At 50.0% G+C, this 23,742-nt stretch overlaps 1 protein-coding gene across 1 annotated transcript; it reads left to right on the top strand.

Annotated features, from left to right (window-relative positions):
- The first annotated feature begins 5,129 nt into the window (after window positions 1-5,129).
- On the top strand, window positions 5,130-7,460 carry LOC101774001 (cyclin-D6-1). The gene is made up of 6 exons (XM_004957930.3): window positions 5,130-5,508; window positions 5,626-5,718; window positions 5,812-5,913; window positions 6,024-6,231; window positions 6,359-6,489; window positions 6,873-7,460. The coding sequence occupies exons 1-6, from the start codon at window positions 5,320-5,322 to the stop codon at window positions 7,080-7,082; spliced, it is 933 nt and encodes a 310-aa protein (XP_004957987.1). The 5' UTR covers window positions 5,130-5,319; the 3' UTR covers window positions 7,083-7,460.
- The last annotated feature ends 16,282 nt before the right edge of the window (window positions 7,461-23,742 follow it).

Raw genomic sequence — 23,742 nt, 5'->3', positions numbered from 1 at the left:
CGGTTGAAGAAAAGGTCTTACATGCCTATATGCGATGCCACTGTTAGTTTAGATCTCTTGTGGCGCTGGAAGTGGTTGCAGGTGATTCTTTATCAAAATTCACATAAAAATGTATCTACCGTTTGGTTGCAGTCTTGCAGTTGGAATTGGAACCTTAGCGTGCATATACGGGAAAAAAAAACAGATGCGTGGCTAATCAGTTGGGCAGTGGTCCTTTTGAAGTGTTGCTGCTAGCTGCTGTCTACGCATATATGATACATCTAGCACCAAATCAGCCGCCAAAAGCAGGCAAAGCCAAGCCAGGACAGTGCGAATGATGAGGCAGCCTTTCTGTCCCTGCACCTGCCATGTCCACTGGTAGTTAGCCGAGACGAGACGACCGTCCTCTTTAATGGCGTGTAAAAGGATCGCTAAGCTTTGGTCTTTTCTGGTAATCTAGTAGCAGTACTCTAATGCCGCGATCGGTGCTGCTGTGAAAAAGAGAGGGAGGAGCAACGAAAGGAAGCCGGCTTGGAATGTTCTCCGGGCCTCATCTGCTGGCGCTTTGGAGCCACCGCGCCGGTCCGGCGAGATCCTGGCTGGGGGGTCGGGCGTGGTCGCACCTTTTCATGGTGCCGCCCATATGGACGCCATGTGCGTGGCGTATCACATCTGACCTGGGACTGGGAGGAGCGTTCGGTTATCAGATAGTACATGGTTCACGCTGGATATGATCCATTTGGCAAAGAAAACGGTGAAAAGATTGGAGTGTGAGTGCTGCCAACACTCCGATCTCTATGCGAGCAATGTGTCGAAACCTTTGTTTTTCAGAGTTCCAGGAAATCCCCAGCCGTTAGCAATGCATTCAGAACTGAAGTTAAGCATCGTTTCACGCGAGATCGCGCCTCATGATACGCAGGTCATGTGGATAACAGTATAACACACAATCGAGGAACCCACGGTATACAAAAGCTTCACGCTGAGGCACTACTACTCCATTCAGCAACCGCACTGTCAAAACCTTTTGGCTTCCTTCCAAGCCTATGCTCTTCACATGGGCTCCTTCACTCTTTGCCACATTGGTCTATGCATGATGCCATGATGGAATGCATGCCGCGCCCTAGATGCATCATGCATGGGAGTGAAGTGAATGGATGTCGACAGCCACACAAGTCTTCTTATCCCAGAGCGAGACTTGTATCATGGATTTCTCTCACGGTTCTGATAACGCACCTTCTGTTCTGCTTTGATTGGAGAGGAGGAGAATCGCGTGCCATGGCTGGGGTACAAATTAGAACCCATGTTCTTCCAATAAGAATGTAGCTGTCGCTTGCACGAGGTTGGCATTGCCAAAGCGAGGAAAAGGGTTGGTCAATGCGCGCTGCAGATTTGTCTGTTGTCCACCAGTTCTTGGACGCAAACAATGTTTCAGCTCTGAACCCTTGTAATGTAACCTTCTCGTACCAGACCTTGCCCATGATCAGCGGCACTCATACACATCGCCCCTTTTCTTTTCTACCTGTGCGCAGTGAACATTTCTGATATCGTTAAAACATCACGGCTACTTTATTTCTGACAAGGGAAAATAACAAAGCATGTGGCAAAATCCTCCACTCCCGTTTTCCGCTGGCTAATGCGCATCTGCCGTAATACTAAGCCCCCTCTTTTAAAAAAAATTAAAAAGAGGATGGCCAGGCACGAGTAGGAAAGAACGAGATCTTCCAGCAGAGACAGTAGATTAGATACTATACTCCAGTGCCCAAAGATGCACTGCACTGCAGACTGCAAGATCGGTAGAGCCATAGAGGGTCGTCGATGACGCATGGATCGAGTGCAGACTGCAGAGATACCCTCCTGGCCTCCTGGCACTGCCAATCCTGCGCTCAAGAGACGAGAGAAGCGATAAGAATAGGTGGTAGGAGCCTTCACCTCACACGCGTAGTAGAACGATCGCGAGGCTCACTGACGAGCACGCCGGTCCGAGAGCGCGCGCCAGCCAACACGGATATACACACGCATGGCCGAGCCGCGGTGCCATACCGCGCCGGTTGCCTCCGTAGCTCACCCACCCCGGAAACCGAGAGCTGTCTGTGCTACGGGGGGAACGATCGTACTCGTAGAGAACTCCAGTTGCTTTGCTACGCCCGATGCAAGATCTTCTCTTCTCCCCGGAGCGTCTGGACGGACCTTCCTCTGTGGAATCGGCTCACCGCCCACGACGGCGCGTCTGCTCTTATATCTTTTCTCCTTGTCCCAGTCGGAGGTGGCCGATAGCCCGCTGGGCAAAAGGATGCAGCTCTCGTTATCTAAGAAGTCAATTAATTTTAAATTTGATTAAATTTATACAAAATAGTAGCAACATTTATGATACAAAATAAATACTCCATCCGTTTATGTTTGTAAGACATACGCACGTATTAAGATTTAAACTTTGCTATATTTGATTAATAATTTAACGAATAATTTTTTATTTTTATGATGTAAAGTTGAAATGGTTGGATTTGCAATCAAATGTACTCTCCAATGAGATTTGTAGCCATATTCAATATATTATAAGATAAATTAATGGTCATAAGTGTAATTTGGGAGACCATGCCATGTCATATTACGTCTTATAAAAATAAATGGAAGGAGTATCAATAGATTAATCATGTAACATTTTTTTATACTAAATTGATTTGGAGAGGTGAATGTAATATTTTTTTTATAAATTTGGTCAAATTTGAAACTGTTTGACTCCTTGAGATGAGAGAGTTAAGGGGGTGTTTGGTTCTTTAGAAGGCCCTAAAATTCCTATCACATCGAATATTTAGATACTAATTAGAATTATTAAATATAGACTAATTACAAAACCAATTGCACAGATGGAGACTAATTTGAGAGATGAATCTATAAAGCTTAATTAGTCCATGATTTGACAATGTGATGCTACAGTAACTATTTGCTAATGATTGATTAATTAGGCTTAATAGATTCGTTTCGTGAATTAGCCTCCCTCTGTGTAATTAGTTTTATAATTAGCTCATTTTTAATCCTATAATTAGGATCCAGATATTTGATGTGACACTAAAATCATGGAACCAAACACCTCCTCTTCGGACGGAAGGAGTAGACTGAGCTGTCGTATCAGCGATCACATCGATCTTGAGCCCTTCAACGCCAGTGCTTTCAATTTCATGTCACCTGCAGCCTGAAGCCCGGGACGTGGTGGCCGGTGTGCTGACTGCTGACATGATCCGCTGCTCCCCAAGTCAAGCTTCTTGGGTCGTCGCCCGAAGAAATGGGACAGACGATGGCCCGGGTGTTGTGTTAGCTGCCACGCTGCCACGTGGGCATTCACGAACTATTCAATTCCGGAGTATTTCTGTGTGCAGTGTGTACGCCACCAAATCACAATGCTTGGCTTCCAGTGTATGCGCGCGCGCGCACAAACGTACACAATGCACATCCAGCTGATCAGCCGATGAGAATCACATTTCGCTCGGCTCACGACACCGGCGTGTTCCACGATCCTTGTGCAGCTGTGCCCCCCTGTGCTCGATCCCAAAAGCACACGCCTACGCAGCTACGCTCGTTCTTGCGGTGAGGGGCATGCGTGTCATTTGGCACGGGACCTTGTCCCATCCCAGTCCCAGGCTCGCCGCCGTCACAGAAACGAGCACCCTGAACGACTCCCAGGCGTGAGGAACAGCCGCACAGGGCCTCGGTTTGGCGCGACTCGTATGATCGTATCGCATCTATCGGGACGTGATGACGGGGGCGTTCTGGTAAAACCCGCGAGGGGGTGTTGGAGCCTTGGGGATGTCTAGAGGGTAGGGCGACCGGCAAGGTGTTGACCACTGTTCTCATGAACAGGGGACGGGACGGGACGGGACGCTCTGGACACAGGTCAAAAGCGGGACACGGGCACGGGGCACCACGGGCAACGGCGCCCGTTTTCCTCCGGCCCCCCTGGTTGCGCCCTCATCGCGTCCCGGCAGATTATATGTTCACCAAATGCCAAACTGTTTGCTTCCTTCCGGAGAAACACGAGTATTAATGTGTGTACTCGCAACCAGATGCCAGCATATGTAGTTGAATTGCATGACGATTGCCTACGTTCATTGACCCATCGAGTCGTACAATCCGTGGTGTTAGCCACCGGTATCGTAACCAATTCAATGGCAACTACTGGCGTATACTCTGTACAAATTGCATCCGGTGTCTAAACATCCAGTTACTCAAGCTCGTATGATTTTAACAAAAGAAAGTTTTCGCTCCAATATCGAAATAAAAAGGTTCTTGCCTACTTACATACGGCCAACGTGAGGGAATAGACTTTAGGCGTGACGTTAGTAAGTGTGATCCTACCTTTTTAGCTATTTGTAAGGGAAGAGAAATAACGGACACGGGAACCCGGTTGATCTTATTAGTGGACACATGGAACCTCGGTTAATTTTGCACTATAAACTTTGAAAGCCGTTGCTTATCTACTCAGTGAGTGAGGCTTTATCTTAGTATTCTTTTTTTGGAAATAAGGTTTGCATATGGTCGCACACAACCGGTGTGAGAGCATAAGCATCTTGACGTGACACTAGGTGTGATCTTACGGCTGCTTTCGTAGTTTCGTTGTGCAGGGCGTGAACGGACACGAGAGAAACCCATAGTGGTTGTACACTGTCATTTTCAAAACCCTTATTGATTAGATGGGGCTACAGCGCCCCAAAGAAGATCAATGCTACAAAATGCCGTCGCCAACAAAATACAAGATGCATCTGGAACAAGACAAAATACGTGAGGTGTGCAACAATTGAGCAACGACGCAACCGTGGCACGGGGCACGGGCCTTCAAATTAAAAAGCTGCGCAACACATCAGCAAAAGCAATGCAAGGCATTTCGTCTTTTCTCTGCATGAATAAGCGGAGGAACCAGATCAAGCGTAATTTGAGAACAATGAGGTTTCCTGCGTGCTGGATCTCTGAGCTGTCGAAGACGCACGGAGGCACCAGGTGCTTGCGCGAGGTCCGATTTGACCTATCTGACAGGTTGGGCCCAGCACAGGCTTTCTTCTACCGCCTGCCTCCATCCATCTCCGGGCCTCCGGGGCTCCGCCTATCCTCCTCCCGATCTTTACAAAAAGAACCCCGAATCCCCACCTTTTGGTACCATTGTCCCCGGCCCCCTTGCTACTAAAGGCCATCCCCCAACCAGACAGAGCTAGTACTACTAGCACTGCGCCGCAGCAATGGTGGCTTCCCCCGCCGCATAAATCCCACCACTCGCGCTCCCTTGGCGTGTTCCGCCGCGGCTGGGCTTCCTTTCCTTCCCTCACCTCGCGCGGGCGCGGCGCCGCCGTGGACATGGCGACGGGGGAGTGGGAGCTGCGGGAGGAGGACGCCTCCGAGTACGAGTTCGACCTCGAGAACCCCTTCACCAGCCCCGCCGACGAGCCGATCGCCAGCCTCCTCGAAGCCGAGGGCCACCACGCGCCCTCCGTCTCCGCCGCGGCCTCCGCCGCCCGCCGCGACGCCGCCGGCTTCATCTCTAAGGTACGGGGACCCCACGCGCGCCGCCGCATTCGCTCTTGCCACTCTCTGCCTCTCCCTGATTCCTACTCTGGAGTTTCCGCTGTTTCCTGACCCGATCGGTCTCGATCGGTGGTCCAGGTGCGGTTCGGCGGGGAGCTCGCCGTGAACCCGCGCGTCGCCTACCTCGCGCTCAACTACGTGGATCGCTTCCTCTCCAAGAACCAATTGCCGGTAAGAAGAACTCGCTAGAGCCTTAGTCCTTTCTGCTAAGATTTGTCCGAGAATTCGGTCTGATCTGGTATCCCCCCCTTTGGTTCCATGCAGTGCGAGCAGCAGCCGTGGGCGCCGCGCCTGCTCGCCATCAGCTGCCTTTCCCTCGCCGCCAAGATGCAGCGCGTCGCAGCCTTCTCCATCGCCGACATCCAGGTACTCGATTTGCTGTTTATTGGTTGCGATTTGGTGACCGATTGCTCTGGAGACTATTGCTTGATTAGTTGATTTGCGGTGTTTTGGTGTTGTGCTGCGACGGGATGCAGAGGGACGAGGAGTTCATGTTCGACGCGGTGACCGTCCGTCGCATGGAGCGCGTACTGCTGGACGCGCTGGAGTGGCGCGCGCGCTCCGTCACGCCGCTCGCCTTCCTCGGCTTCTTCATCTCCGCCTGCTACCCGCCGCCGCGGCACCCGCTACAGGTCGCCGCCGTCAAGGCGCGCGCCGTCGACATCCTCCTCCGCGCCCAGCCCGGTACGTGCGCCGCCCACGCCCTCGCGTGCCAATGCCATGGCATTGCATCGAAGACCAAGAGAAACTCCCCAACATTGCCCCTTCTGTTCTACTGAACTCTTATTGCTGTGCTTTTTGCACTTCGCAGAGGTCAAGATGGCGGAGTTCTCGCCCTCCGTGGCGGCCGCGGCGGCACTGCTCGCCGCCGCCGGAGAGGTCACCGCCGCGAACCTCCCCGTGTTCCAAGCCGGCGTCGCCGCCTGCCCCTTTGTAAATAGCGTGAGCACGATTTTGCAAACCATACAGTTATTTTTTCCTCTAGCCCCTTTTAATCCCTACTAATCCATGTAATTAACCCTGCCACGTCAAACGCTCTCCAGAGTCCAGATCCTCTGGGATTTGGCGGCTTCTGGCATTCCTGTTATTTACCGCTGTTCATCTTTCTTTAACCTGTTTCCCTCGGGGAATGGACCTAAAGGGGCAATTGACCGTCCAGTAAAATCTTGTTGTTTTCTCAGTTGTGGAGTTAACAATGTGATCACCGTAAACTATCTCAAAATTTGGACAAATTACTGCCGGACCCCTCACGGTTACTTAAAATTGCGAGATCTGCAGGAACAGGTGGCTTTGGTGCTGACTCTTGTCACGTTTTTCTTGAACAGGACAAGCTGCGAGAGTGCGGTGAGGTGCTGGCGGCGGCGTGCGGCGTCGGGCCGGGGCGGGCGGCGGCGAGCGCGGACACGCCGGTGACGGTGCTCGGTCACCACCGCAGCGCCAGCTCCGCCTCCGAGAGCGACTGGACCGTCGGATCGGCGGCCAACGGCGGCGACGCGAAGAAGCGCTGCATGGGCCCACCATCGCAGTGGGGTTAGGCGGCTGACCGAGTCAAGCGGGTGGCTTGGCACAGCTGGATGGAAGAGTTGGAAATTTACTCTTGCCCTGCCCCTTTTCCGATTTTTTCACCCTTTTTCTTTTCAATTCTTTTTCTTCTACTTTAATCCTCTCGAGGTAAAGTGGTGGGGATGGATAGAATTTGGTGGTGGTGTCTGTCATTTAGTAGCTCCTTTTGCTAGTTTCTCTCTTTTTTGGGGGAGCCTAGTTATGGTAATTTTTGCGGCAGTGCTCTAGAAGGTGAGGATGGTGGATGAACATATTGGGATGCGAGGGGGGGGGGGGGGGGTTCGAAATGATGTGAAATGGCAGAAAATAAAACCAAAAAGGCATGTTGCTTGTCACCCCTATTTGATCTCCTTTTCCGTGTGCTTTCCATGATTTTTCATCATGTGGTCGAATTCCTGTCATGATTTTTCTACTTTGCTATCATTCCATTCTTGTTATTTGTTATTCTTTTGCATCTCTCTCCTTTGTTATATAGTTTGGGCCTTTCACGTGTTTTGAATGTTTTCGAAAAGAAATGCCGGAAAACATAAAAGGGCAGTGGTCAACGGGGGTACGGCGAGTGCCAGGAGTGCGACGTGTCAGGGCAGAGGGGGCAGCCTTGTACTTTGCTCCCTTATAAGACTGGCACTAGCAATCCGCTGGATACGCGCCACGTGGACGCGAGGCCGCATCCCTGCCCTCGCTCGAGCGCATCCTCCCCTGCGGCCTGGGGGCCTGGGCCACGGCTCATGGGCTCGTGGCTCCCGCCTCGTGCATGCGGCCTGCATGGTGCTGTACACGCCTCCTCACGTCCATACGTTGGGCGCAGCGTACGACTACGTATACGCGTATGTACTGGTGCTTTTTAATTGTCGTTGCTGATGCACTCTGAACGAACCACATGACTGCGGCGGTGGAAAACATGCCTGTTTTGTGGGCCCTGGTTGTTGGTTTGCTTGGAAGGTTTTGGGTCCACGGTGAATTGATTTCACGTACGCGAAAAGCGCAAGGGTGGAGTACTGGAGGATGATCTCCTCTGTCCTTTCGAACTCCTCTAGTCCTCTGCTACCATGAGGTTTGTATGAGTACAATACGGACATAGGTGCACAAAGAGATAGAACGACTAGATCACCAGGGTCGATGGAAGAACGGGGTTAGTGTAAGAGAGCGCTATGATCTTCTACTAACAAGTGTCTAATTTAAGATCAACCTGCTACGCTAATTGATAATACAAATTTTGATACGAACATCGACTTAAAATATATATGATTAAAAATACACATGTTGTTGTTTATAATCGGAAGACTACAGCCGTGCCATGTGAAATTTGAGGGCCAAGCGGCCAAGTGCGCATAGGAAACAGATTCCCTGAATCTAAATGTCGAATCCCTTCGGTCTAGATAAATGCCGTCAGGAATTACTGTTGTAAATGCATTCAATTGATAGAGAAATCGCGCTATGAAGTGCAAACCGTTTCCCTGTTCCACGCGCAGAGAAACGAAATGCTAAGACCAGATGGTCAGTATTACTGCACTGCTGTATACAAACCGTAAAGCCTCCTTCAACGCTTCTTGCTTTCCCCTTTTTGACGAGACTGGTCCTTGAACATACTACGTTACTACTACACCCTTGTGCGTGACACCATAAGTGCAAGACGCAGTGCTGCGTAGTATGGTGCTATATGCGCGTAGCTTTCTGGCTAGCGTGCCCCCTTTTCCACCCGAAATGTCGTAGCATTGTTGACGCGCGGGGGCAGGGTCACTCGAGTGCCATCCATTGCGCTTGCCGCCGGCATGCCTGCTCATGCTCTCCCCCTGCTGCTGTGCGGCAGTGTGGGTACGGTGTGGCCGGCCGCAACAAATCGATCGGTCGACAACATTTGTCGAAGGATCGAAGCGTGACATAACTCGTGTAGGGAGATTAGTGTCTAGCTGAACATTGCATTGGACATAGCTATAGGACCTAGAATGTTGCAATCAAGTACGTTCTCTTCGGTTTCGAGCAAGGAGCAAAGGCTTTGCTTGCAATGTCAAGCTGCTGGCAAACAAGGGGTGACGACCGCAAGGCAGCTAGGCAGGCAGGCATTAGTCTTTTATTTCACGTCAAAGTTTTGGTCCCGAGCCTGGGTTGACTATTGAACAGCAGCATCCAGCAGGCGACATGGTGAGCAGTCTGGAATCTGGATTGGATCGGAGGGTCTGAGCCAGGAGATGGGTCGATGATCAATCGCCTGGCAAAAGGCTGGGCTTACCTAAAAGGGACCTGCGGAGCCTTTAGAGCCACCGTTACGTACAGATTATCAATGCCGCCATGAATCATCAATTTAATGGCGATCTTAGTTAGACCGGGGTGAGTTTCGTGACATTAAATTTAATACCACATCAGCAAAATTGGTGACTTGGCAAGGTAATTAATAGAGCGAGTTTCATCACATGAGAGAAGTTCCATCCCCATGACACTCATCTGACACAGTTAACTAGACTAGGAAACTGTGCAATAAAACTGCGCACTAAGATGCATGCCTTGCCTTTGTCTGCCTCCCATTGGCGCTTAATCATCTCTGCTCCTGTGCTCTTGCCCACATGTGCGGCAGCCCAGTGTGTCGCCATGTTTTCATCGTGTGAGGGCCGGTCGTCGATCATTGGTGGAACCAAAAGCCCGACCAACAACATGGCAGAGCGTCACTGGAGATGGCCTCTCGTCTCGTACTCCCTCCGTTCTTTTTTTCATAGCACTATTTCACCTTGGCAGGATGACCAAAGAAAGATAATCCTGCTTATCAGGCATTTAACCATATCATTAATTATTTATCGTAAACAAGCGATCATTAATTATTTTTCGTAAACAAGCAATTTAATGTATTAAAGCTCATATTTCTTCATACCCACATAGCTAATCTCCGGTGGACGAATAAAGGGTCGCGCGTCATGGATAATTGGATTGAAGTAATACTTATTAAAAGAAAACTTTTTAGATTTAGTAATAACTCTATCAGAAGAGAACCGGGGAGTATCGAACAAGCCGAGGGACGGCGACCTTTTCCGTGATAGCTGATCGACTAGCTGGGGGCGATGCCATGTGCCTGCACTGCGAGGCGGCATGTCATGGCACGCGCAGACGCGCGCTCGCTAGATTCCGTGTGGCCGCGGCAGAGCGCACGCACAGCCTACGCCGCTACAGTGCGCGCGCGCAGCGGGGCGAGGCGTCGGGCCGAGAGCAGGCGAGCAGCGACCGAGGACGACGAGGCAAGCGGCTCGCGCATGTGCCGATCGCCACCGCACACCGCGCGTCCGCGCCCCCGCGCGGGCGTAAGGCTGCCGGCCGCGGCCCGCAGTAGTAGTAGCGCGGCAGACGGCCAGACGCCAGGAGCGATAGTCCCAGGAGCCGAGCAGCGGCAGATGGATGCCCTGTTTGCCCTGCCTTGCTGCCGCGCGCAACGTGCCCTCTTTCCTGATGGGATTCCCTCCCCTCCCGGGCCGGCCGCGACATGCTGCCATGGCAGGGTCATAATTACCTCGTACGTAGCGTACCACGCACTCAGCTGTCAGCTCAAAGGCAAATACGCCAATACGTATACGTACAAGGCCCTGTTCCGATCCGATCCATGGTCCACGGACCACGACGGCGTGCGCGCGTGCGTGGGGCTCCTGGGCTACTGGCAACACGTACGTGCGTGCGTGGTCATGGGCATGCCGGCCGCAGCAGGCGCGTACGTACGTGCGCGTCACGAGTCCACGCAAGCGGATCAGGATATCAGACGCCCATCTTCCGGCGGTCCGGCGTACGGACGAACGGATGGATGTGGCGCGACGGGCCGGCCGGGCGACGGGGCGAGATCTGCCGTGCGATTGGAGGGCGTGTTCGGTGTTCCCCGAGGACGGCCGGAGGCCGGAATAGCACGTACGCCGTACGGCGCCGGACCCGGAGCGGCGCCGGTGCCGAGGCAGGCAGACATCCCCGTCCCCGTCGCTCGATCCGCCCCTACCTGCCACCCCGATCCGCTGACCTTCGCCTCTGCGCGCAGCGGCACACGTACGTGTGCGTGCGGCGAGCGCTAGTCCGGTCGCTTCGGGCGTGCCTGCCACCTGCCTGGCGTGCCAGGTGCCAACCCCGTCGGGCCGGCCACGGCTGCATCGGCCGTATGGAGCGCTGCGCCCGGGCGTTCCGGCCGACGGAGGGAGATCGACACGACACGCAGTTTCATGAGCCGTGAATGCGCTGAGTCCGTCGGTCGGTTCCCAGCACGCACACATATATACAGCGTCTCATCTAGGATTTGTGGCACGGTCGGGGCAGTTGCCGACATTGGCGTCGGTGAAGCTCTTGTTCATCAGGCAAATGTTTCGAAACGTATAATACCAATTTTGTTGCAACAATGATTTATAGGCATGTCCAGTACCCTTGAATAAAACATTGGCACCCAGATATAATATACTCATTACGGTAAATCCAATGGTTCTAAACATGTCTCATTGTAATATAGCTTATCGCTTGCCACCGAGAATGTTTTTTGCAGTATAACCCACATTTTTTGATTTGGTTGCCATAGAGCTAATTGCCACAAAACATATTTTTGTTAGAACAATACTTATTGCCATGACACATTTTTTTGTTGCAACGAGACTTATTTCCTCAAACAAATTTGGTGGTAATAATGATTATATTGCCACGGTACTAGTTATTGCAAATGCTATATAATGCGACATAAACTTCATTGCAGTAAGAATCCATATTTACAACGAAATGAAAAAAAAAGTGGCACGAACTTCGTAGCGCGCTAATATATCAACATATGCGGCATGGCTGACCACGATTTTTAGTTCGTTGCGATTGGCATACGCTGCCTTGCTTTTGGCCCCCTTGTCGTGCAATGATTTTCGATCGTAGCAAAAGTATAATTTCCTTAATTTTGAGCCATAGCCGCTCTATGAAATTCACTCTAAATCCATAGGCTTCAAAAGTGGGACAAGCAAAATTCATAGGGAAAGAAAAGGATCCCACATTCCCACTCTAGATCGCAGTTTTTATATCTCTCCTTATAGGAATCACTCGTGAGAACATACGACAAATGAAGCATGAGGATACCAAACATTTTTTAGTGCATTACAAACCCTACCCTTTTTTCTGGACCACAATGTGAAAGTAAACCATTTGTCCAGACTTCATACATGTAGCACCATATGAGTGGGGCTTGTCATATTAAGAACACACACACAATAACAATACGAAACAACTGACAAGCTAGAACCCCACTATGGCAAGTATAGTGAATGTAAAAGGGAAAAAAACATTTGCTTGTTTATATACTTCGTTTATACTCTAGAGATCTGAGCTGTGTGTGATTGTAAACTACACGGTCAAATATGGCCAAGCACAATCCCCCCGGACGAGGTCAATATGAATGTCTTGACACCGCTAACCACACTTCGATCTCTGCAAAAACTATGCATTTGACGCCATGGCGTGACCACCACCTTTGCATGCCTGCATGGCCCTTGCACGATGCTTTATGACTTGGTAGCATGAGACCTTTGCTTTCTCCAACCTCATCTTCTTTAATCCACCACTCTCCTTCCCCTTAGGATGCCACCATCATGAGTCCTGAGCCCCAAAAGCCGGGTACATATACTACAAGCAAAAGGCAGCTTGTGTCTAGTCGACGCTATGCTTTTCTGGGCACTGGGTTGGAGTGGACATGATGGAGATGGACTATGGAGTGTGTGGTCACTGATAATTCACAAAAGCTGATGAGACGCCTACATATTGTAATCCGTATATGGTCCTAGGCTCCTAGCTAGTTATGGTACCACCATCTTCATTGTTCGAAGATTCAGCTGAGACATTGCCATGTTTCTGTATAGCTTGTCACCATGACTGTCCGACATGTCAATACTGTCTAGTAGCTACGTACTACAATTTACCAATCTTGGTATGATAGATTTGTTCCATCTTGCTTGATCTCTGGGACTTGTGATACATCTGGTCTATAGCCTCATAGGATGCCGAAATCTTGAATGAAATAAACAAAACAGCGTACAAACCAAGCAAGCTTGACAGCCCGACTTCTAAGCCGTGCTTTGTTTACAGCCTCTACATGACGACGCTACATGGCTAGCGCGAGTGCCGTCAAAAGCAGTACGAAACTTTAGGCTTGGTTTTACTCTTCCGTCTCTGACTTCGAAGAGGAACTGAGAGGAAAACGAAGGCGGAGGCACAGTCGAACGAACGCCAGTGGACTCACCGTCGCAGAAAAAGGCTTTGTTGACCAGCTTCCAAGGACTTTGGGAACCCAACGGCAACCAAACACAAACCACTCACGGAGTCACGGCCTCCCGTTCCGGCCGGATTTTGTCAGCACTTGCGGCGGTGTCAAAAGATTGTTAGGCTGGACTAAGATGCCCCTAGTGTTCTACCACGTAACACCACTATTAGTACGTGGAAGTGTTGCTACCTTCTTCTTTTTTTTGAGACACGGGGACGAAGTGTTCCTACCGTCTCTCATCTCATGACTGCAGTGGATCGATGAGCACACTGTGAATAAGAATGAGCTGCATGAGATCGGTCCAGCTGTTTGCTAAACAGATGGTCCAGTCGTCCAGATGCACTGCTGGTCTGGTCATCTGTGGAAGTTCAGGAGGACGGCAAACTCTGTGACCTCTTCATCCAGTGGCAACTCGTCAGGTAGGCAGGTCATTAGTGCAGGAGTTGCAGCTGCATGCGAACGCTGCAACGTTGCTGTGGCCTCGTGGTCGTGGCACGTACAAAGGTCGTTTTGTACGTGGATTCTGCCTGCTCTGCTGCAGTAAAATCTCCGGAGCGTTTGTTTGGCTGCATCAGAGACGGGACCGGACAAGGGGACGGAGACGACCTGAAATCACGCGCAGATCTTTGTCGTCGTCACGACGGCGCGCGCGGGCCACGCATGCTCTTGATCGGCCTCATCACGGCTTCACGAGCCGCCAGGCGCGTTACGCGCGTACGCCCTGTTGCTCCTGCGCCCGGCGGCGCCCCACGACACGCGCTCCGTACGCGCGCGGTGGCCAGCTGCCAGCGGCCGGCCGCGCGTGGTTGGATGGTACCGCAGCGCCGGCCGCCGCCAACCACTACGACCGCGCCGGCGCGACGCGAGCCGACCTACGCTACGCGCCTCACTCTGCACGGCGCAGTGGCGCACGGCCGGCGTACGTGCGCGGTGTAATGGGCTCCGCGACGACACACCGCTGCACAGAAGTTTCTATACGCTGCACGTGTCCGTAGTGCGTGTTCCTCGAGGGTGTGCGTAAACCGCGTGCCTGTAATCCCATCGCCTCATCCGTAGGCCGTGCTCCTGCGATCTGTCTCTTGGGCACTCCTCGGTCGGTTTATCCTCCCCGATCTCTGAACTCGTTCATCTTGCCGTGCGTTTTGCGCGTGCACACTGACACTGCTTCACACCAAAGTAACCGCATGGAATTCAGCAGCTATTGTAGCCTTTCACTCCAAGGTTTCGTCACTTGCTCGTTCGTCCATTTTACTCCAAAGTTTCACCGCTTGTCATTACTTATTGTCAAGGCCCCCTTTACGGCTTTACCCCGATGGACCCATCACAAATCCTGTGCCGATCTGAAGATGTGCATGCTGCTCGGCAATGGAAAATGTCAGGAGGTGCATCGATGGGGACGCGTCGCGGAAGAGAACAGCACGTCCCATGCATATATATGGGCCACTGTTGATCGATGCGTGGTAGAGATAGAACAAAAGGGCTTAGAGAAGTTTGGCATTTTAGCCCTTGTTCTCACGTTAACCTGCAACATGCTGGGTTTGTGGGTTTCCTGTCTTTTTTTTGTCTCTTTTGGGCTACGCATGCAGTGTAGCTGTGCTTGTGTTCTGAGCTGGGGTAAACTGTTTAAGACAGCAATGTACTTGACACTACAAGTGACCTTGCTCCAATGTAGTACTCGATACGACAAGTGACCGTGCCTAACCAGCGATAATACAATAAGGTTACTCATCAGTACTTTCCTTGCACCTAGATTGGTACACAAACTGGTCGTCATAGCGTTCCAAGGTACTGTTTGTTTGCGAGTCCTAATAAACTCTGCATGCTTCTTGGATTCCTGCCCTTCTGCTATCTCTGAAAATGTCGTACGTTTTACAATACATGATATGCCAATGCGTGTGATTACGAGTCCTAAGTTACAACTTACATTGCTTGGTGTACACAGTATTGCAACTTTGTAACTTAAAGAACATATCCAGTGCGACGTGTTTTGTTACATCCAAACAGAGACACGTTGCAGAGTCCTGGCTTGCTTGGCATCAGCGTAACTGCTGATGAAGTGCGAGACACTCCTGACACTGGACTCTGCACCGAAGCCACGAGCTGTTGTTGAAGTCAAATGCGGTCAGCAGTGCACGTACACAAACATTGTCCAAAGTCCTAATGAACGATGTGTTCATCGTTGGGCTGTGATTAACCGATGAATACTAGGACCTACTTGATTAGCATCCAACTGAAATATTAACGGACACAAACCAAATGTTCGTGTCCCAAAATGTACCTGATAGGTGCGAGACCAAGTACCAAGTTGGGATGTACCTGAGTCTATTTGTGATGAGTGATTGACTAGATGATTTGAGATTTTACTGGTTGAGTCCATATTTCATATGTGTATGATTATGCTAACGGCTAATTGGATGTGTTGTGTTGTGTGCGTTGTGTTGTGCTGTTTGTGTAAACCATATGTTGTGTGTTGTGTCTCTTGGCTTGTGATGTGCAGGTGTAGGATGTGACATGGCGGTCGACGGTATGAGGTGAAGGTCAAGCGAAAGGTTTATGCCGATGTACTAGGACTATGAAGGGTGGACACAAGTAGGTTTGGACCAAGGGACCCAAAGAGTTCGGGCGGAGTCATGGGCGATCCCCATGATGCACGGAGGAGCAAGAGTACACGGACGAGATGGAGACGGCATCGGTTGAGTCAAGTGGGATGGAGGCGAGTCGAGTAGGCGGTCCGGGAGCCGGGAGTCAAAGACTTGGAGGCGTCGAAGGCTTGAAGGAGGCTAGACACGTGTCGACATCGGTGTTATCCATACATCTATGAGCCTACCAGAAGGTTTGGACAGTCCTAGATACAAGGCTGTACACCGAGACGTGTCAGACATTGGTACTATGGTGCAGGATGGCGTGATCTACATGGAGGACAAGAACTAGTCGAGAATTAGGAAACTACTCGTAGCAATTAGAGTAGGACTCTCTAGTCGAATCCGACTAGTATTCTTATAAACAACCGACCTATAACCCTGCCCCCGGCAATATAAGGCGAGGCAGGGACCCCTCTAAAAAATTTCAATCAATATAATCCAACCAACACGCAGGACGTAGGGTATTACGCGACATATACGGTCCGAATTTGTCTAAATCGTGTGTTCGAGTTCACCTTCGAGTTCCTGATCTCGGCAAGCCCCATGCATAAAACACTACCTCGAGTACCTTCTTGGTAGGTTGCCGGGTCTAAACACCGACAGCTGGCGCGCTAGGTAGGGGCTCTCGCTGAAGATCCACTGGCGAACTCGATGGCTCAAGTCATCATCAAGCCCACCGTCGCATTCGAAGCGGGCGCGACATTCATCTTCGGCTCCTGGGTTTGCATCGCAGATGACGTTGGAAACTTCCACCATCACATCGCGTCAGCCCCAGAGGAGAAGCAGTACGACATCAACCTTCATCGCCAAGCTTTGGAGAATTTCGTTGAAGAATTCAACAAAATTTTCGACCTCTTCCGAGGCTCGAGGGACAAGTCTGAGTACAACTCGATTTCTCCCACCAGTTGGACTAGTTCCCACGAGCTGGTGCTCAAGCCATCGTGTGAATCGGTCTACAACACAAGTTGATTCCTGTTCAGACTCCGAAACTCGGGTACTGTCTACCAAACTACCCTGTCCAAATTGCAATCCAACTTGGGTTTGATCGAGGACCCCGATTACTACTTGAACCCGGATGAGGAGACTCCATTATCAAGTCCGCAGCAGGGCCTAGTAATCACATCTACTCCACAAGGCAGATTCGTCTACTGATCCAACATGAAGCCACCTGCTTTTGCCAAGGATGACGAGTCATGCCTTGTCACCTATCTTGACAACCTCCCATACCAGGAGGGAACACCTCTGTCGCCTATCTACGAAGAAGATGGCTCCACAAATGTCATCACATAAAGTTTGGGTAGTTTCTTTTCGGAGCGGGAACTCCTCGCCATCGTTGCCACATAAGAAGGTGACGGTAAAGAACCGCCAGAAAGGAATCCGCGATGCGAACGCAACCCAGATGACGTCTCGTAGGATGAGCTCACCGCCAACATAGAGGGAGAAGAAACCGAAGCTCAAAGGAATCAACGGCAAGCAAGGAACGATGCAAAGCAGAGCGTTGCCGCTACCTTGCATCCGACGTACCCATCATGAACTTGGATCACGTGTTTGAAGCAGTTCAATCGCATCAACACCATACTCCTCTTGCCACTCTCGCATCTATTGACCTAATTACTCAGTCAATGCCACAAGACAAGTACACCAAGCAACTGGCTCAGCTGGCGGAGCGTGCGTACGAGCAACTTGATCAACAGAGCCCAATACACTCGGTTCGACGCACCTCATCCCATCATGGAAGTAGCGGCAGACAACTGAGTCATGATGAAGGTGCAAGACCTAGTCGCAATGAGGATGCTAGAAACGAGGCTCCCAAAATTGAGGGTCCCAGACCGAGTCAAGCCAGAGCAGAGGGTAGTCGGGTGGAACCCTTGGGAGGTCGTGGCCACCGTGGGCCCCATCCAAAGCCTGAACGCCCAATAGATGACCTCCGTCAGAAAATCAATAATACTCGCGACGCCCGTAACATCATCTAAGGGTGCCACCGCGAGCGCGAGTAGGAAGTCGAGTACTCAGGAGAAGATTCTGACGGGTTCCCCACCTTCTCAAAACAAGTACAAAAGACAGTCCTACCCGACAAGTTTAAACCTCTAGGTATCACCAAGTACGATGGTAAGCAGGACCCAGTCCAATGGCTGCGGTGCTACTCGTTGTCGGTTCAAGCGGCGGGAGGAAACGATGACACCAAAGTCATCTACTTCCCCATCTGTATAGAGGCAGGGCCACTCACATGGCTTGAGTCCTTAGAGAGGAACTCCATTGACACGTGGAGTCATCTCAAGGCGGCGTTCACAAACAGCTTCGCAGAGGCAATACAGCGTCTTGACAAGAGGATCGACTTGTCCCAAGTCAAACAACAATAAGGCGAGACCCTGAGTAGCTATCTACACCGTTTCTTTGATAAAAAAGCCACCATCGTGCACATCATGGAGCGAGATGCCATAGACTGCTTCCAGAACGGTCTGTACGACCGCCGGATGTTCCAACATTTTGGCAGGAGGCACCCGGAAGATATCAAATCTCTCAGGATCATGATACAATCCTAGGTAGATGAAAAAGATAATGAGATTGAAAGGTTCGAGTCTAGTCGCAATAGAGGCCAGAACAACAATAAGCAGAGTAATGGCCAACGCAACGTTAAGAAGCATAAAGATCGCCCCAATAATGATGACCGAGGCAGCTACTCGGGTGGTTAAAATTGCAAAAGAAAACTAGACAATATTATCACGATGATGTCCCAGTGAAGCATCCCCACATAAGTAGAGACTAAATATGATACAAATATCAGTCCCAAGAGGCTAATAACACATTTATTCAATAGATGATTCATGAACTGTACAACTCCTGAGGGAGTGGACGTGAAAGCCACGCTGAAACAATAAGTAAAATAACAACGGTAACGATCCAAACTACTGTCCGGATGAACCCTAGACAACACTTGGGACTATGCGCCAGCGGAAGCATCTTGGAAAGTCCCAACGCCACAGGCAACATTGGGTACGGAAATGACCACCTACTCGATGTCCTCGACAACGAAGTCCGGGTCTTCCTCTGAAGCAATAAAACAAGGGTGAGTACAAAAGTACTCAACAAGTCCAACCACACCCACGGAGGGGGAATAGCAAGAATATGCACAATTCATAATAAGGATAAGGCTAAGGTTCATTTGCAATAAAGCAAGGTTTTTAACACATGCAAGGGTTTACTTTCAAAAAGGGTTTTTACAAAGCATTTATTTAGTAATAGAATTATTGAGTAGGGTTGATTCTACACAAAGGATCCAAAATTTAGTGCTACTGGATTCCCCGCCCGCAGTAGCTCACGGCACATCTGCCAGACACTTCCAAAATGCAACACACGCCATGAAAATCATCCGTCTTCCAAAAGCTAGTTATGTGCCCAAACCGTAACTCGTCCAATACTGTGGACACGACTATTCGAATAGGTTTTAACTCTACAGAGGTGTACACTTTACCCACAAGTAGGGTACCGCAGCACGATCACTTTAGTGTCAGTGCGGATACTATCAAAGCCATTACCCACCTTAGCTAAGACCTGACTAGCCAACACGGAAGCAACCAAGGGGTTAACAACCTACCAACAAGATCTTAACCGAGACCTAAGCCACACATGCTTACTCCTACTCCATGGTCTTCCGTTGCTCACCAGCTCTTCTGATGGCTAACAGACTACCTAGTGCGAATTCTGCTAAGTCTTTACCGCTTACAAAGGTCAAGCGGTTCCACAATAAATTGGGTTAGGCAAGATGACACATAACCTCGGTCCTTAACTGTCAGTGTTTTATACCCAGCAACGTACCACGGGGGTACCCGGGGTAGTAGATTGGTTGGTGGGGAATCGTCGGATCTGGAACTTGAATGTAAAAGCGAGGGCACAAGACATGAATTTATATAGGTTCGGGCCGATAGAGTAGCGTAATACCCTACGTCCTGTTTGGGGAGTTGTATATTGCGGCCTGCACTTGAGTGTTGAGTAGCCTCATTGTTGGCTACTGATGGTGGTTCTGAGCTGCCGATCTAGGTATCCCTGCCCTCTATTATATATTCCATGTGGCAGGATTACTAGTCGGTTATAAGCAGGAGTCCTAGTAGGACTACATGGTATGAGTCCTAGTAGGATTACGGTGGAATTCTAGTAGGGGTTCGTCTTTTTCCTTCCTTGCGGGTACTGGTGATCTATCCCCGACAAGCCTCCAAGAGCTTCATAGTCAAATGCAGCAATCTTCGAGTACTTTTAAGATCCTCGTCGAGTAGTTCTTGTGCTTTTCGAGTACTTTGTCTGGCTGAATCTTCAAAGTTTCTCAAAGCTGCCATGAGGCTATGTTGTGCTCAAAGCCTTTGATTGTCTTGATTCTGTAATCTTCATATATGGAGGGCGGTGAAAGATGCACTCCATATGGATTAGCCCCCGAGCCTTAGGTTGAATCATAGAATCAAGCTGAGGGTCAATAAAATCTTGAATCTTTTTTTTTCAACTTGAAAAAAATCAATTGTTGGGTGTAGCTTATCAGCCCCCGAGCCTTTGATTGATTGAATAATCAACTCAAGGATCTTGAATCTTCACGCAAGTCATCATCCGAGTAGTTTTGCGGCATTCAGCTCCTGAGCTTATATGCTAGGTGAGCCGGAGGAACTACGTCAAGTACTTATTGGTGCTTAGCCCTCGAGCTTGGAAGCTAGCTGAGCCACTGGAAGTATTTTCGAGTAGTAATTTGCACTTAGCCCCCAAGCCTGGGAGCTAGCGGAGCCAGTGGAGGTACGTTGAGCGTCCTGGCGAAGCTTAACCTGAAAGAAAAGATGCATACATTATATAGCATATTTGTAAAATATTGAAACTACTGAAATTTATTCAGTGATCAATATAAATGCTCTTATTTTGGCTATATTTCTCCCAAGTAGTTAGCCTATTACGTTTAGGCTCTCAGCCTCCGTTAGCCGCAGCCACTGCGTGGCGAGATCTTTGTCTCTTGTACGCGTATAGGCACTACCATTTGCACAGCTGAGATTTTTGTCTCGTCTATGTGAGCTGGCACTTAGGCATGACAGATGCTCCTGAGGCTTTCACGAATTAAGGCGTGTTCTGCTCAAGGAGATTTGTGACCTTAAGAGAAGACAAAAATAGTCGGCATTGCAACAAAAGAGTTTGCTGCCCTCCGGTGAGTAGAGCGCGATTTGTGCGCAAGAGTTTGCTACCCTCCGACGAGGTGTAGCTCTAGAGGGTAATTACCATCGAGAGATGTACACAAATAAGTAGCCGGCGTGTTGCCCCGCATGCGGAAGACAAGTCGAAAAATAATTAGAAAAGTGACTTAGCTTGATTCATAGACGATTGTCGACGAAGCCGTGACTGTTGTCGATGAAGCCGCAACGGTTGTTTGATGAAGCTGATTAGTCGGAGTTGATTCCGACTAGTTGTCGTCGGTGCGAGGCCCGCCTCCGACTATTTTTCTAGTCGAGATGAGTAGTCAAGGTAGTCGTCGGTGGGTCGCCGAGCGCCCTCGTGAAGTTGAAGTAGTCGTCGGCGAGCATCACGACGTGGTCGAAGTAGTCGTCGGTGAGTTGCTCATCGAAGTAGTCAAGAAAAGTAGTCGAAGTAATCATCCTCGACTAGTAACTAGTTGAGACAAGTAATCGAAGTAGTCGTTGATGAGTTGATGCAGCCGGTCATCGATGTTGCCACAGAGCACTTAAAGTCTTTTGGTGCCTTCTTTGGTTTGGTGTGCATGTGGCAAAGAGCTTATTGTGATCTTATGGTCTTCACATGTGCGCGTAGCACAACACCTTAATGATTATTTCTTGCAAGATGAAGCGAATCAGACTTGCCCTCTGGTCCTGCAGACAGGAAATTGACTTTTTATTCTCGCTCTCTAATCAAACTTGGATTGAGATGCTGTTTTCTTTTTCAGATGCAAGGACAGAGTAGTCGACTCGGCTTTCATCTCCGCACTAGACTTGAGTTCGCATGTTGCAGATCGCTGGAGAACGACTTGGCCGTGAAATTCGCCAAGTTGAAAATTAGTATCGGTGGTGCTGTCGTGAACACGCTCAAAATCCTAGCACGAACACGACTAGTAGATTGATTTTGACAATAAGGTCCTTCAAGCTCGGCCAATGATCTCGACAATCACCCCTACCTGGTGCACCAAATGTCGGTGTTTTATACCCGGCAATCTACCACGGGCGTACCTGGGGTAGTAAATTGGTTGGTGGGGAATTGCCGAACGTGGAACTCGATGGTAAAAGCGAGGGCACAAGACACAGATTTATACAGGTTCGGGTCACCAGAGTAGCATAATACCCTACGTCCTATTTGGGGAGTTGTATATTGCGCCCTGCGCTTGGGTGTTGAGTAGCCTGATTGTTGGTTACTGATGGTGGTTCTGAGCTGCCGATCTAGGTACCTCTGCCCTCTTTTATATACTCCAGGGGGCAGGATTACTAGTCGGTTACAAGCAGGAGTCCTAGTAGGACTACATGGTATGAGTCCTAGTAGAATTATGGTGGAATTCTAGTAGGAGTCCGTCTTCTTCCTTCCGGACGGGTACTGGGGATCTATCCCCGACATGAACCAAGACAAAATGGATATTACCGAACCTGCTCAACCACTAAGGTACAAGCCCAACTTGGCATTTCACACAAGAAACACCCATCCATCGCATCTAAACCTCCTCTTTCATCCTTCATCAAAACCCAATTTATTTTTACCAAAACACTCATGCATTTATCTTTGGCAAAATATTGTATTCATGATTGAGTTATTTCAAAGAAAATAACCAAGTCCTAAGCATTCTAGCAGCAATTATCTTCTAAACAGAGCATATCATATTTAGAGATAATTCTAGGTCATCAAGGAATAATCATAGCAATCAAGGGGTGTCTATCCAACCGGATTTTAAGCAGTAAAACAATATGCAATTTATAAAAATGGCCAATAGGTTGTGTCTGCAAAACTGGAATAAATATGCATCAAAGGATGAGATTGGACTTGCTGTTCTCAAAGCCTTCCGGGAGTTCCTGCTCGCGGTATGGGTCCTCGAGCTCTGGCTCGTGGTAAGGGCCTCCAAGCTCCTCTTCGAGCTCCTCCTCCTCGGTCACTCCACGATCTAAGGCACATACGAGTGAGCACACAACAAATAGAAGAAAATAGAGTTTTTCCTGTTAAGCTCGGAGAGAGAGAGAACCATATATAGAGGAAGGAAGGGTGTTTTCAGGGAAATGGTAGATGACTTGCCGGGAATATGTTTAAGAATGTTAAGGTTGAATTTGGGGTTCATAGGAGGAAATTCCGCGCATAAAATGACGAGGCAAAGGCGGGTTAGGGGCTAAAACAAAGGGCCAGGGGCCTTTTTGTAAAGAATTTGAGAGAGGGAGGGGGTCTGTGTTAAAAAGGAAAAAGGGGAGGGGCTTTGGGGAAAAACTCCCTTCTCTAAAATAGAGAGGGGGCGAGGGAGTGGAGCCGGGCCTGGGTGGCCGGCCGGCCGACGATAGCGCCAGCGTTCCAGGGCGCGGTGGCGGCCGGGAAGAGGGGGAAAAGGGAGAGGGGAGTGAGGGGGATCCATTCGTCCCCTCACCTTGGATGGAGGTGGCACGGAGGGGCGCCTCGACGGCGGCTGGCGGGAGGCGGCAGTGAACTGGGCGGCAGCGGCGTCCTAGTGGCGAGGAGAGGTGGGGGGTGGCGAGCTCGGGGAGGGAGGATGGGAGAAACTTGGTGGTGGCATCGGGGCAGAGCGGA

The sequence above is a fragment of the Setaria italica genome, chromosome II, assembly GCF_000263155.2.
Source record: "Setaria italica strain Yugu1 chromosome II, Setaria_italica_v2.0, whole genome shotgun sequence".
Taxonomy (NCBI): domain Eukaryota; kingdom Viridiplantae; phylum Streptophyta; class Magnoliopsida; order Poales; family Poaceae; genus Setaria; species Setaria italica.
The sequence above is the reverse complement of the archived record's forward strand: the minus strand, read 5'-3'. Positions and strand labels throughout refer to the sequence as shown.